At 48.7% G+C, this 13,789-nt stretch overlaps 2 protein-coding genes across 3 annotated transcripts; one reads left to right on the plus strand and one right to left on the minus strand.

The window, feature by feature from the left end:
- The first annotated feature begins 20 nt into the window (after positions 1-20).
- Positions 21-6,780, plus strand: SHARPIN (SHANK associated RH domain interactor). 2 transcript variants are annotated; one of them, XM_084749136.1, is made up of 9 exons: positions 21-360; positions 622-796; positions 4,901-5,026; positions 5,097-5,238; positions 5,319-5,427; positions 5,508-5,661; positions 5,761-5,876; positions 5,975-6,103; positions 6,181-6,780. In XM_084749136.1, exons 1-8 carry the CDS (start codon positions 163-165, stop codon positions 6,089-6,091), a joined length of 1,137 nt encoding a protein of 378 aa, XP_084605262.1. In that variant the 5' UTR covers positions 21-162; the 3' UTR covers positions 6,092-6,103; positions 6,181-6,780. The 2 variants fall into 2 exon arrangements, 1 of the variants encoding a protein (XP_084605262.1); XR_014773020.1 differs by lacking the exon at positions 6,181-6,780 and having other exon boundaries at positions 5,536-5,661.
- Positions 6,781-7,747: 967 nt separating this feature from the next.
- On the minus strand, positions 7,748-10,170 carry CYC1 (cytochrome c1). The gene is made up of 7 exons (XM_084749137.1): positions 9,994-10,170; positions 9,201-9,397; positions 8,977-9,103; positions 8,733-8,890; positions 8,488-8,648; positions 8,124-8,224; positions 7,748-8,040 (listed from the first exon to the last, which is right to left on the minus strand). The coding sequence occupies exons 1-7, from the start codon at positions 10,120-10,122 to the stop codon at positions 7,936-7,938; spliced, it is 978 nt and encodes a 325-aa protein (XP_084605263.1). The 5' UTR covers positions 10,123-10,170; the 3' UTR covers positions 7,748-7,935.
- Between the last annotated feature and the right edge of the window lie 3,619 nt (positions 10,171-13,789).

Raw genomic sequence — 13,789 nt, forward strand, 5'->3', positions numbered from 1 at the left:
AGCACACAGGTTCAGGTAGCGAGAGGCACCGGACTCTTGTTCTCCGCGCTCTGGCGCATCCGGAACCTAGGCCCACAGTCCGAGTTTCTGGCCGGCGAAGGCGAGCTACAACTCTGCATCACGGAAGCGCTCTCGGAGGGTCAGGACTCCGCCGGACCAGAAATGTCGCCACCCGCCGGCGGGGCAGTAGCGGCTGCAGACCCTGCCTCACCTGTGGTGCTCCTGGCAGTGCACGCCGCGGTGAGACCTCTGGGCGCCGCGCAGGATGCCGAGGCGCAGCTGCGGAGGCTGCAGTTGAGCGCCGACCCTGAGCGGCCGGGACGCTTCCGGCTGGGGCTGTTAGGCACCGGGCCAGGAGCGGTGAGTGTGGGCCGGGACGCCGGAGCCAACCCCCTCTCTCTCCCCATTACCCTGAGAACAGTCTTTAAAGCAGTTATTTTTTTCTTTGCTTGTCTGTAAAAATGGAGATAATGCTGATACCTGCTTTACAGATCTGGTGAGAAATTGGTAAGCTAACAGGCAAGATTGGTTGAGGACCGTAAATATAACGTTTCCTTTTCCTTTGATCTTCGTGTGGGTAAAGATGAGGAACCGTTGACTCAGCGCTCTCCCTCTCTTCAGGTCAGTTTAGAATGGCCCTTGGAGTCTGTTTGCTACACTGTCCGTGGCCCTAACCAACACGAGCTGCAACCTCCACCGGGAGGTCCTGGAACCTTCAGTGTGCACTTCCTCAACTCTCAGGAAGCGCAGCAGTGGGCAGCATTGGTGCGAGATGCCACCGTAGAGGGACAAAATGGTCAGTGTTGTGGAATAAATGCTCATTTGAAGAAGTCGTGGCCTCCTAGTCGTGGGTGGGGACAGTGATGGGGAAAGCTGGGCATCTAGGAAGGCTCCCAGAAGGAAGAAAGTGGAGAAAATAAGAGACTCAAGAGCAGACACCTGGCGTACCAGATGAGTGTGAAAAGAAGAGCAGTCATGGCTGCAGGACTGAGAGTTGAAGAACAACAGGATTGTGTTCAGTGGGAAAATCACAGGCTCAGGTCTGTGCTACTTAAAGACTCTGCAGTTATATGATGTGGTGTAGATTAGGCTAGAAAGAAGGCCAGAGGATCTTAGGATATGGAATTAGATAGGTTTCATGGATGTTTAAATGCAAGTTAGTGATGAAGACTGAGCTAGAGGGACCACTTAATGTGAGGCTGATACACAGTGCCAGTCTGGAAAAGCGTGGACGTGACTGGGCCTCTAGAGAGGTAAAGATTGGTGGGGTTTGGACAGCCAGGAGTGGTGGTGCACGCCTTTAATCTCAGCACTTGGGAGGCAGAGGCAGGCGGATCTCTGAGTTTGAGGCCAGCCTGGTCTACAAAGCGAGTCTAGGACAGCGAAGGCTACACAGAGAGACCCTGTCTCGAAAAATAAGGGTGGGGGTGGGGCGAAGATTGGGCGTTGGAGAAGTCAGCCAAAGTCACCAAGAGAGGAAGTACAGAAGAAGGGACCTTGGGTGTAGATCAGTGGCTCTCAATCTTCCTGATTCTGCCACCTTTTAATACAGTCCATGTTGTGGTCACCCCCCCAACCATAAAGTTAAATTATCTCTGCTTCATAACTGTAATTTTGCTACTGTTATGAATTGCAGTGTAAATATGTTTTCCAATGGGTGGTCTCCTTGTGAAAAGGGTCATTATACTCCCAAAGGGGTTTGGTTGAGACCCACAGGTTGAGAACTGCTGGTGTAGACAGTTCCCCCGGGGAGAGGCAGGAAAGCCAGCAAATAATACCTGGGGAAAACCTGTTAAAGGGGCAGAAAAGCATACAAACACAGTGACTGGTGTAAGAGAGACTGTAACTCAGCATTGAAAAACAGACTTTCCCCCTTTGGCATTCATTTACCAGATATGTGTACCCAGCCCTTGCTTTATACTGTTCATTTTGACGTCTCAGTATAAATTCCAGGCTGATCTCAAATTCACTGTGTAGCCCACGCTGACTTTGAATTGTCAGTGATCCTCTTACCTGTGTACTCAGAGAGTTGTTGTTACACATTTGTACCTAACTGGGCACTACTTTTTTTCTTTTTCCTTCGTGTGTGTGTGTGTGTGTGTGTGTGTGTGTGTGTGTGTGTGTTGTTGTGCATGTATTTGCATGCAGGCAAACATGTGTATAACATGTATAGAAGTCAGAAGACAACCTTGGTGTCAGTCCTTACTTTCCAGCTTGTTTGAGACAGTCTCTGCTGTTAATGTCTTTCTGTCTCTGTCTCTGTCTCTCTATCTCTCTTCCTTCTGTTTGGTCTTTTGACTCTCTAAAGATCTCTAAAGAGTTGTGTTTCTCTGTAGCCTTGGCTGGCCTGCACTTGCTTTGTAGACGAGGCTGGCCTTGAGGCCACAGTGATGGGCCTACCTGTGCCTCCGTTAGCCTCTTTTAAGCCAGATTCCCAAACCCCACAAAGCTTCTGAGTGTTCTCTCATTTCTGTTCCCATCTCACAATAGGAACACTGGGATTGCAGATCCACACTTCTGAGTCTAGCTCTGTGTGGTTTTAAGGATTTGAACTCTCAGGTCTTTATGTCTAAAGGGCTGGAGAGATGCCTCAGAGGGTAAGAGCCCTGGCTGCTCTTCAGAGGGCCTGAGTTCAATTCCCAGCAGCCACATGGTGGCTTATAACCATCTATAATGAGCTGGTGCCCTCTTCTGGCGTGCAGGCACAGATGCAGGCAGAACATTGTATATATAATAAATAAATAAAATCTTTAAAAAAAAAATACAGTAGTTGGCTTTAATCCCAGCACTGGGGAGGCAGAGGCAGGTGGACCTCCGAGTTCAAGGCCTATCTGGTTTATAGAGTGAACTACAGGACATCCAGGCTAGACAGAAAAACCTGTCTTGAAAAAACAAAACAAAACAAAATCCTTTATGTGTATGACTCTTTTCTCTATATGTATGTCTTTGTACTATGTACATGTCTGGTGTTCTCAAAGTTTGGGAGAAAGCATCAGATTCCCTGGGACTGGAGTTAACAGATGGCTGTGAGCTATCGTACGGTTGCTGGGACTCGAAGCCCAGTCCCTTCCAAGAGTAACATTTTTATTTTTAATTTTTAATATTTTATTTAATTTTAATTTATGTGCATTGGTGTGAGGGTGTCAGATTGTGGAGTTACAGACAGTTGTGGACTGCCATATGGGTGCTGGGAATTGAACCTGGGTCCTTTGTAAGAACAGGCAGTGCTCTCATCCACTGAACCATCTCTCCAGCCCTTTTATTACTTATTTATTTATTTTTGAGACAGGGTTTCTCTATGTAGCTCTGACTGTCCTGGAACTCCCTCTTTAGACCAGTCTAGCCTCAACTCAAAGATCTGACTGCCAGGGCCTCCTGAGTGCTGGGATTAAAGGTTCACAATCACTACCAAGCTGTAACAAGTGCTCTTAACTGCTGGCCCATCTCCAGTCTGTGGGTACTTCTTTTAAAAAAAAAAAAAAAAAAAAAAAATATATATATATATATATATATATATAGTTAATTTATTCATATTACATCTCAGTTTTTACCCCATCCCTTGTATCCTCTCATTCTTCCCTCCCTCCCATTTTCCTCTTACTCCCCTCCCCTATGACTGTGACTGAGGGGGACCTCCTCCCCCTGTGTGGGTACTTCTTAACATGATCCAAATTTCTGAATAGACCTCTTTGGAACTTTCATTTCTACAGTAAATAAACTTCAGTTAGATGGTAGAAGGAATGAGAAGCTAGGAAGGAGGACTGCTACTTAAAATAGGGTTTCCTTGGGTATGCTGGAATACACCTTTAATTCCAGCACTGGAAAGGTAGAGGCAGGTGGATCTCTGTGAGTTCGAGGCCAAGCTGGCCTACAAAGTGAATCAAGGACAGCCAGGGCTTTTTATACAGAGAAACCCTGTCTCAACAAACCAAAAACAAACAAGTAAAACACACACACACAAACAAACAAAATTTAAAGGAAATAAAAAGAATAGGGTCTTAAGGAAGGAATTCTTGAGAGAATGAAACTTGAACTTGGCTTAAATTGTATGGCCCAGAGTGTAACAAATACAGAAGCTCCAAGGGGAGCTTGTGCAAGTGACCTTCAACGTTCAGGCAAAGCGCCAGTTTCTTGGAAGGCTCTACCCGCTTTAGTGCTGAGGCAGTTCAGGATATCAAGGTCCTTAGGTCATTATAGGAGCTGTCAGCACTGGGTGGGGAGCCTTTACTGCAGTGTTCTGGCTCCCAGCAAGGTAAGTAGAAACAGTATACCCAGTTCTATAAGGATGCCAGGACAAATAGTGTAGGTATTCTCTGCTGATTGGAGAGCAAGAAGGAAGACCTCTGAGGGGAAGGCAGTAACTACAGTTCTGCTGTTGGGCAGGAAATGGCAGGCTCCCATCTCAGTGGTTGGTTTGATTCTGCTAAACAGAGGAGACCTCAGGCAGGACCAGGCAGCGAAGGGTGCAGAAAGATTGTGATACCAAGGATCAATCAGATGCAGCTCCAGTACAGCAGGCAAGACTTCTGAGGAGCATTTTCTAAATTTTGTTTTTAATTAATTGTATATGAATGGAGTGTGTGTGTTTGTACCACCTGTGTACCTGGTGCCCCAGAGGCCAGATCACTGGATCCCCTGGAATGGAGTTACAGATGGTTGTTGGCTACCTACCATGGGTTTTGGGAACCAAACCAAGGGTCCTGCAGGAGCAACAAATGCTCTAAATGTTGATCCATCTCTCTCCAGCTGACAGTTGTTTTTGCTGTTTTGAGGGCCGACACTGGGAGAGGAGGGCTTAGCCTGAATTATGGCCTGAGGATAGTGGGATAAGGCAGAGAAGGCAAAGGTCCTAAACGCCTGAGGGCGAGACCACTAGCATACTCCACACCTTCCCTCTTAGGCAGTAGCAGTGCAGCCCCAGCTCCAGCCCCAGAAATGTGCCCCATTTCTCCACCATGTTCTTCTATGGCTCAGATACCTAAAGCAACTCAACTTGAGGTGGAAAGTTCTGGAAACTTGAAAAAAGGTAAAGACAGACTGGAGTTGGGGGGCTGTGGCTGGTGTCCGGTTGTGATAGCTCTCTTTCCTCCCTGTAGAAGAGCTGGCTGCACGCCTGGCCCAGGCCATTGCAGGTGGGGATGAGAAAGAAGCAGCCCAAGTGGCAGCCGTCCTGGCTCAGCATCATGTGGCTCTCAATGTCCAGCTCACGGAGGCCTGGTTCCCACCAGGCCCCATAAGGTAAGACCTGCTGTCACTCACTCTGTCCTGCCAACCCTCCCAGGTTGACTGTCCAACCCCTGATCTCCATTCTGACCCAGGCTACAAGTCACCGTAGAAGATGCCACATCCGTGTTGTCCTCTTCATCGTCTGCCCATGTCTCACTGCAGATCCACCCACACTGCTCCATTGCAGCCCTCCAGGAACAGGTGAGCATGGGGCATGGGAATCTCACTCATAGAGCAGGGATCACTGCTGACACTGGCTGGCCCCGGTGTTCTGGCCTCAGGTGTTTTCAGAGTTCGGTTTCCCACCAGCTGTGCAGCGCTGGGTCATCGGGCGGTGCCTATGTATGCCTGAACGAAGCCTTGCTTCCTATGGAGTCTCTCATGATGGGGACTCTGCTTTTCTCTACTTACTCTCAGCCCCCCGAGAAGCTTCAGGTTAGTACTTAATAGGGTTAAGGGAGGTGGGGTGAAGTCCTTTTTTGGGGGGGGAGGGTGAAGTCTTGAGATGGGCCTGAGTCGTCTTCTCTGTCACAGGACGTAGCCCTCAACACTCCAAGATGGATAGGAAACTAAGATGCTTGTTTTCTCAGTCACTGGAACTGCCTCATACGCTCCAGCCAACCAGTTCCAGTCTCCCAAGTCCCCCTCAGGTGGGCAGATAACCAAAGCCTCTGGGTGTGGGCCAGACATGGGCAGCCGTGGGCACTGCAAGAACTAGGAGGCATCAACAGTCTTCCCACCTCCCTAGCCTGGCTGGTCTTGCCCTTCCTGCACCTTCATCAATGCCTCAAACCGCCCTGGCTGTGAGATGTGTAGCACTCAAAGGCCCTGTGCTTGGGATCCCCTTATGACAGCCACCACCTAGAAGCCACCAAAGGTATAAGAGCCTGGGTGGGGATGAGGGGACGCAGTGTGAACAAACAGGAATAACCTACCTTCTTCCCCCGGTTACAGAGAACATGGTCCTCCTGTCACAGGCCCAAGTCCTTGGACCAACCACCACTTGAACTTCACAGGGACCTCTGCTTGTTGGGGACAGAGATGCCAGTGTTATGGAACAAGAGACACAAGCCAGTAATTAAAGACATATTAAGAGCCAGCCTGTGTCCTGGTCTTGGTGTGGAGTTGACAAGCCCAGCTGCCTGGGAGCAAGGAAACGAGATTCTGCCCCTCAGTAGCAGGCGGAGTTTCTCAAACCACAACCAGGAGACTAATGAAGAGAACAGATTTAGACTCAAGCCCCAGTGATCACAGAACACAGTCCTGGGCCTCTTTCCAGAGCCTCTAGGCCTGCAGGGCTCCCCATATTGCTGATCTGCTAGGGGCTCCTCTCAATAACCCTGGCCCTGCTGTTGCCTTCTCGTACCCTGTATTCAGCCACTATACTATACCATAATGGGACTGGGCATGTTTCTTTTTCTCTTGATTTTTCAAGGCAGGCTTTCTCTGTGTAGCCTTGGCTGCCCTGGTCTCGCTTTGTAGACCAGGTTGGCCTCCAACTCAGCGTTCTGACTCTGCCTCCCTGAGTGTTGCGATTAAAGGTGTGCACCACCACACCTGGCTGGGACTGGGTGGTTTTTTTCCTTAGACAAGGATGCTTTAACACTGGAAGTCTTGAGCCTCATTTACCAGGTCATGCCCCTGTGATCCTTCTGACACCCATCTGTCACTGCTCTAGGTACAATGCTGCTTCGTGAGTCCAGTCATGCCGCTTTGGCCCAGATGCCCTGTAGACTAGATTGTTCCCTGACAAATAGATCTTCAGCACAGCCCTCCTATCTGTCCAGTCAAGACTAAGGAAACATCCTAGATACCCTCTGCCTGCCTGTCCCAATTGTTTACCATGTCTTAGAATTTCCCCATCCTCCCAGACAGTGCTGCTGCTTTGGGGCTTCTGCTTGAAGACTGCCCACAGTATGGAAGCAGTCTTGTTCAACATTATAGTAACTCCGTTCTACCTCTGCCAAGGTATACCCATTCTGCTGAACAGTACTGCCCTTATAAAATTATTTTTTATGTTTAGGTGTTTTGCCTAATGTATATCTTTACACTTTCTTTTTATTTATTATTTATTTATATTTTATGTGCATTGTATGTCTACAGGTGTCAGATTTTGGAGTTACAGACAGTTTGAGCTGCCATGTGGGTGCTGGGAATTGAACCTGGGCCCTCTGGAAGAACAGTCAGTGCTCCCAAGCCCCCAGCCATCTCTCCAGCCCACCTTTACACTTTCATGCAGTGCCTTTGGAGGCCAGAAGAGGGTGTCAGGTGCCCTGGTACTGGAATTACAATGTTTGATTGACCATCCCAGATCCCAGGTCCTCTACAACAGTTAGTGCTCTTAACCACCAAGCCATATCTCCATGCAAACATGGTGCCCCTCATAACAGTCAGTTTTTGCACTCTGGCCCACATCTGTCACTCCCAGATACTGGACAGGGCAGGAACAATATTGTGGGGAAATATGTGTTCCAGGTTTCCTTGGAAATACGTGTTTCAGTTATTGAACAGTAAAAATGTGTATGTTGAGAAACTTAATTTATTCCCACAATGAGGGCTGAAGGGAGATCAGAAGCAAGAGTCTGGTCTCCTGTCCTCTCTTCTTTCATCTGATGAAAAGGAGCTAGGCCTGAAAAGGCCTAGAACTGTTCCTGGGCTGGGCTGCTGAGAGCTTGTTCAGGCAAGATGACAAGCAGACACTGGACAGGGTCACTTGGGTGGCCGATAGGCCAGCTTTCGACTCTTCAGGACTGACCACTTATGTCGCTTCATGGCATAGGTCAGAGGCAGCAGCAAGCCCATCATCAACAACATCTGGGAACAAAGAAAGCTCAGAAAAGATACACAGGAAAGACCCTTTCCCAGTGCCCACTGTGGCTCTTGCCCAACCGCTTTACCTTGAGCCCCATGCGTTTTCGATGGTCATGCTCTGGCTCCGATGCCCAGCGAAGGAAGGTGGCGACATCCTTGGCTACTTGTGACATGGTGGCTGGGGTGCCTGAGCCAAGGACAAACAGTGAGAGCTACCTTTAGGAACTTGTAGCTCTCAGTGCACTGTGCTCCGTAAAGGCAGGGATTGGCCATTACCCAGACTTCAAAGGGGCAGGAACCCTACAAGACTATGAAAGCGGTCCCAAAAGCCTTTCTAGATATGCACAGTCAACAAATGTTCCAGGTGGGAAGGAAGCCAGACCTCCTGACGCGGGAATATCAGGGAGGCCTTCCAGGAGTAGGGAAAGGCCTGTGGTAAAGGGCACTCACCATCATCATACTCCAAGACCTCTGTGTAGATGGGAGGAGCCATGCCAATGGCCTGGCCAGGAAAGTAAGGGTTGAAGTAGAGGCCTTCTCGCAATGACACCCCAGTGGGCGGTTCGCAGTAGCCAGTGAGCAAGGAAAATACGTAGTCCTCACCACCATGCCTAGAAACAGACCCACGGCTCATTCTTTAACCCAAGGCCGACTTCCCTCCGTTCCCAGCCCCACATTCCGGGCAGCCCATGTACCTAGCTCGAACGATGTAGCTGAGGTCAGGGGGTAAGGCCCCATTGTTAGCAGCTCTGGCAGCCTCAGGGTTGGGGTATGGTTTTGGAAAATAGTCAGACAGCTTCCCTGGCCTCATGAACATCTCCCCATCGTCATTAGGGCCATCCTGCACCTCCACCTGCCACCAAGAATCCCATCACAATCCTGCAGTCCCTTACAACAGAAGCCCCAACCCCGGTACCCTCCACCTCTTGGCCCCCACACCTCCTCTGCCAGCGCCTTGGCTTCTTCCTCAGTGTAGCACACTCCCACCAGATGGCGGTAAGCCACATAGTCCATGCTGTGGCAGGAAGAGCACACCTGCTTGTATACCTGGAAACCCCTACGGATGCTAAAGGGGGAAAAAAAGGGTTACAGAAACTGAAGATTTCAGTTCTCCCAGAAATTTCCACCCACCCACCCCCCACAGTCCACTGCTACACACTCACCTCGTGTGGTCCAAGGAGGAGAGGAGGCCACGGTGAGACCATGGGTAGCTGGGAGGGTGCAGCTCCAGGTCACTAGCACTCACAGCAGTATGCAGAGCCACAGCTAGCCCTGCACCCCCAGCCGCCAGCATGCCCAACGCTGACAGCATCACCTTCCGGCCTCGGGAAGGGCCAGACTTCGAGGACAAGGACACTGCCTGCAAGAGCCCCGCTCAGCACCTGCCAAGACCCCACCCGCCCACCTGGGGATCTGAATGGGCCCCCATCTCTTCCACTCAGCCATCCAGCGCTAGCCACCTCCCGCAGCGCCCCAGAAGCACATTATGCCCCACTGCCTGCTGCACCCCTCACTGCAGCCTCGGCCACAGCTCAGCTCTTGTAGGGCAAATGATGGGTACTCTTGGAGCTTAAAGCAGGACAAAGGCCTAAGTGACCAAGACAGCTTCAGCAGACCAAGGTCACCCGCCGCCGGCTGAGGTCAGGCTGGGGTCACTTCAGGGCATCAGCCAGGTCTAGACAGCTGGCTTCGGGAGTCGTTCTGGGCGAGCCCTTCGCAGCGATCTCCCGTCCCGACCCCACCACAGCCGGACCCTGGGCTCGGAGCAGCATGCCCTGTCGCTCCAAGGCGTGGGCACCCAGACTGGCTTCCCGAGAGCGCCGGCCCGTCAGCGGGGACCCTGCCGAGTCGTAGGAGGTACGTGGGGTACCGATGCCCGCGCGCGCCCGGAGCCTCCCCGCCGTGACCTTCAGGGCTGAGGGGCGCGCGGTAGCCCGATCCAGCGCCAGTACTCACCTGCGGTATCCTCAATGGAAGATGCCGGGGTCGCGCGCCTCCCAGCAGGCCCGGACCACTTGCACCTGGAAGCCCCACGCCCCGCGGGCCCAGCACGGACCGGCGAAGCGAAGCCGCAGCCGCCGCCATGTCGGCCCTCTTTAGTGCGGCCGCCGTTCCCGTCGGCCCCTGCGGGACAACGAGACCTCATTCCGCGCGAGAGCAAGACAGTGGGCGGGTCCAAGCGGAGCTGGACCGGGAGCTGCCCTCTCCCAGTTCCTCTAGTCCAGAAGGAAATTAGCGGGTGAGCGGGGCGTGACCTTTAATTACAATATCGGCACTTGTTTGTTGTTGTTTGTTCTCTCTTTTTGTTTTTCGAGACAGCGTTTGTCTGTGTAGCCCTAGCTGTCATGAACTCGCTTTGTAGACCAGGCAGGCTCAGAGATCCGCCTGCCTCTGCCACTTCGACTGCTGGGATTACAGGCGTGCAGCACCCCGGCCAGCTTGGTTTTTTTCTTTCTCATTACGTCCACTGTGCAGGCATAGAGCTTCTCTACTGTAGCCCCAGTTTCTTCACCGTGGCCCCGCGAATCAGTCACTGGACAATCTTCTGAGAGCTAAGAGCGGCTTGCCCATCCAGGCCCCGTGTGGGGTTAGTAGTGGCTCTCTACAGTGCTCCCCTGCTCCACAGGCAAACCATCTTAGAAACTCTCCCTGACCAAATTCCTCTTAAACCCTTATATATAAAGTCCATAATTCGATTTCTTCACAAAGATAAGCTGCAGTTCCTGCTGGATGTAAGATCAAAGTAACGGACTGATCACTGTGGCATTTGTGTGTTTTTTTTTTTTTAATCCAAATTGTATGGGTGGTTTAGAGGTCTGCAATGCAGAAATTCTTTTGCTATTACTTTTAGGGTGACTCTAAAAAACCCAGGTACAAGATGCCTAGGGTATGCATAAGTTTATTTAAGGCTTAATGCCTCTTCTTTTGCTCAGGGCAACTGGCTTGTCTCTAAAATGGGATGCATTTTCTCAGGAGACAGCGGCCACAGAGCCTAGAGAAGGACTTTTAGAACTATTCAATCTTGTTTTGATTTCAATTAAATAATGATTGTAGGTTCTTTGGTAATGGTAATATTATACTTCCTCTTTGAAAGAGGCCAAAATAAAACAGACCAGGATGAAAGGGAGACTACTGACTTAAGTCAGTCTATAGGTACATGAATTCAAACTACAGAACCAGCCTCGATTGTATAACACTTGTGCATCCTGCACACCTCATGCATTTATAGTTTAAAACTGTATAACGCTTGTGACAAATTATATATTTTCAGAACAAAAGTACCAGACACTGATGCTGGATCAGACCTGACAGGATTCATCCTCCAGCATGCTGAGATGCTGACATCCCACGTTCCTCATGTTCCATCCACAGGTGCTTCAGTTGCTGTTGTCATCAGAACAGAACAGCTCCCAGGACAGCTTTGGAGAAAGCTCCTGATTCTAATTGGTCCAGCATTTCAGACTGTCCCACACAGGACTTTTATTAAGCCTGAATCTCTCAACATTTAGAGACTGGACCACAAATGTGCTCTCTAGGTTGTTTAACCATTTTCCCAGTTATATTTGGGCCCCTACATAGGTATTATTCCCCCCAAATCAGCCTGAAGAAGCCTTAAAAATGCCATCTCAAGCTGGAGAGATAGCTCAGTGGTTAAGAGCACTGCCTGCTCTTCCAAAGGACCAGGGTCCATTCCCAGCACCCACATGGCAGCTCACAACTGTCTGTAACTCCAAGATCTGACACCAACGCACATAAATTAAAATTAAATAAATATTTTTAAAAATGCCATCTCATTTCCCTTAAAAGGGGGTTAGGTAAGGTTTTGGGCTATGTGGGAAAGATTAAGCTTTGTCACAGGTGGAAGCAATCTTGGCGGGCTTTACCCTTGGGGCACCCCATGAATACCTTGTGACAGACTGTTTGGAGCCTTCCTGGGCTTGGAATTCAGGAAGCCGACCTGGGAACCCCACCTTGGCTATTGTTTTCCTAATTGACCCTCGAAGGGAGAAGGAGACCGCCCTTTGCATGTGACTGGGAAGGTGGGGAGAAGAAAAACAACAGATTGAGGCCAGGAGAGGGGCGCGGAGAGGGGCGACCAGCTGGATCAGCACGCGGGACGGAGAGACACCTGAGGACCCGTCCCGTGGAACAGATACCGAAAGGCTCACTCTTCTGTCCCTTTAACCTTTTTTTCCTTCTTGTGTATGCTAGTTGGGTTGTATAATAAAGTTTAATTGTTAAGAAACAGAGCCAACATCTGGCGCCCAACGTGGGGCCCGATGGGTTCCACAGTCCCTAATGATATGAAAAAAGATTCAATATTCCAAGAAATAGAAGTGCTATTTCAGGGTACTGACAAAATTACAACTACTGTTGCAAAACTCTTTCCTGAATTATACTTAGAGGGAATTCTTTGTTTTCTCATTGTCCTTTTATTACAATATTTCATGCTTAAAAGGATTAAAAGACAGGCTAATGACATAAAAAAGCCAAAAGGGTCAGTAAGTTCTATCCTTTTAAAAAAGATTACAGATTTAACTGGACAGATAAAAAGGCTGAAAAATAAAAATAAAGAGATGGGAAAGCAGATAAAATTTTTGACATTTGGTAGTGATGAAGAACAAAAAATAGACCAGAAAGCCAAAAAAACCAAAAGAGTCAATAAGCTCTATCCTTTTGAAAAAAATTACTAACTTGACTGAACAAATGGACAAAATACAAAAAAAAACTGAAAGAGCTGGAAAAGCAGAAGGTACCTTTGGTTAAAAAGGGTAAAGAAGGTCAAAAACCAGAGACAAAAAAAGCCAAACCGACCAAAAGGTCTTTAAAAGTAAATGTACCAGTGGAGGATACCTCCACAGTCACCCAGGCACCTTCAGCTTTTCCAGTCACTGTAAGACATATACTCGAACAAAATGGTGCTGAGGGTCATGACAAAATAGCCTGGTGTCCTGTAGACATGATAAATTTAAAACATTTTAAAAAATCCGTCGTCAAATATGGTATGCACTCTAACTTCGTTAAACAAATGTTAAACAGCTGGGCCTATCAGAATAGACTTGTTCCCCAAGATTTAAAAAAATTTAGTTTCAGCGGTATTGAAAACAGCACAACAGTTACAGTGGTTATCATGGTGGTGAACAGAGACTATAAAAATAAAACAAGAAAATATGGCACAGGAAATAAATATTAATAGAGATCAATTGCTTGGTGATGGACCATGTACTAACATGAGAGAACAAATTCAATCTGACGATAGAGTGATTGAACAATGTCGTAAGACAGCCTTGAGAGCTTGGGAGCTGGTAGAAAAACCTGAAAAAACAACTATTCCTTTTACTAAGGTGTTCCAAAAACCTCTGGAGCCCTTTACAAAATTTTTACAGAGATTAGGATCTGCTATGGATAAGACGATGCCAAATTCTGACAACAAACAGCCATTAAAACTTATCATGGCTTATGAGAATACAAATACTGAATGTAAGAAGGTGCTTAGACCGTTAAAGGAAAGAGGCGCTCCACTAGATGACTGGGTAAAGGAGACAGTTAATATCAACTCTCAGGAATGTCAGAATAATATTGTGGGACAAGCTTTAGTCAGAGAGCCCAGATATCATAATACTCGGTGCTTCAACTGTGGTCAAATTGGTCATGTACAAAAAAACTGTAGAGATAGAAGGCACAATAACCCAGAAAAAACCGTAACTCGTAGAAGAGAACAAGGAGGTTCTGGTTATGATGGTAATGAGGT

The sequence above is a fragment of the Acomys minous genome (genome assembly GCF_964271855.1).
Source record: "Acomys minous genome assembly, chromosome: 12".
Taxonomy (NCBI): domain Eukaryota; kingdom Metazoa; phylum Chordata; class Mammalia; order Rodentia; family Muridae; genus Acomys; species Acomys minous.

What these genes read in the sequence shown, in the direction of transcription:
- CYC1 (XM_084749137.1), bottom strand. Translation starts at nt 10,122, where the DNA reads ATGGCGGCGGCTGCGGCTTCGCTTCGCCGGTCCGTGCTGGGCCCGCGG. An exon ending in GGTCTTGGAGTATGATGATG is followed by an intron (nt 8,225 to 8,487) that starts GTGAGTGCCCTT and finishes TCCTTGGCTCAG; the next exon opens with GCACCCCAGCCACCATGTCA. An exon ending in GAAAACGCATGGGGCTCAAG is followed by an intron (nt 8,041 to 8,123) that starts GTAAAGCGGTTG and finishes CTTTGTTCCCAG; the next exon opens with ATGTTGTTGATGATGGGCTT.
- SHARPIN (XM_084749136.1), top strand. Translation starts at nt 163, where the DNA reads ATGTCGCCACCCGCCGGCGGGGCAGTAGCGGCTGCAGACCCTGCCTCA. An exon ending in AGCCCCCCGAGAAGCTTCAG is followed by an intron (nt 5,662 to 5,760) that starts GTTAGTACTTAA and finishes TCTCTGTCACAG; the next exon opens with GACGTAGCCCTCAACACTCC. An exon ending in GTCTCCCAAGTCCCCCTCAG is followed by an intron (nt 5,877 to 5,974) that starts GTGGGCAGATAA and finishes CCACCTCCCTAG; the next exon opens with CCTGGCTGGTCTTGCCCTTC.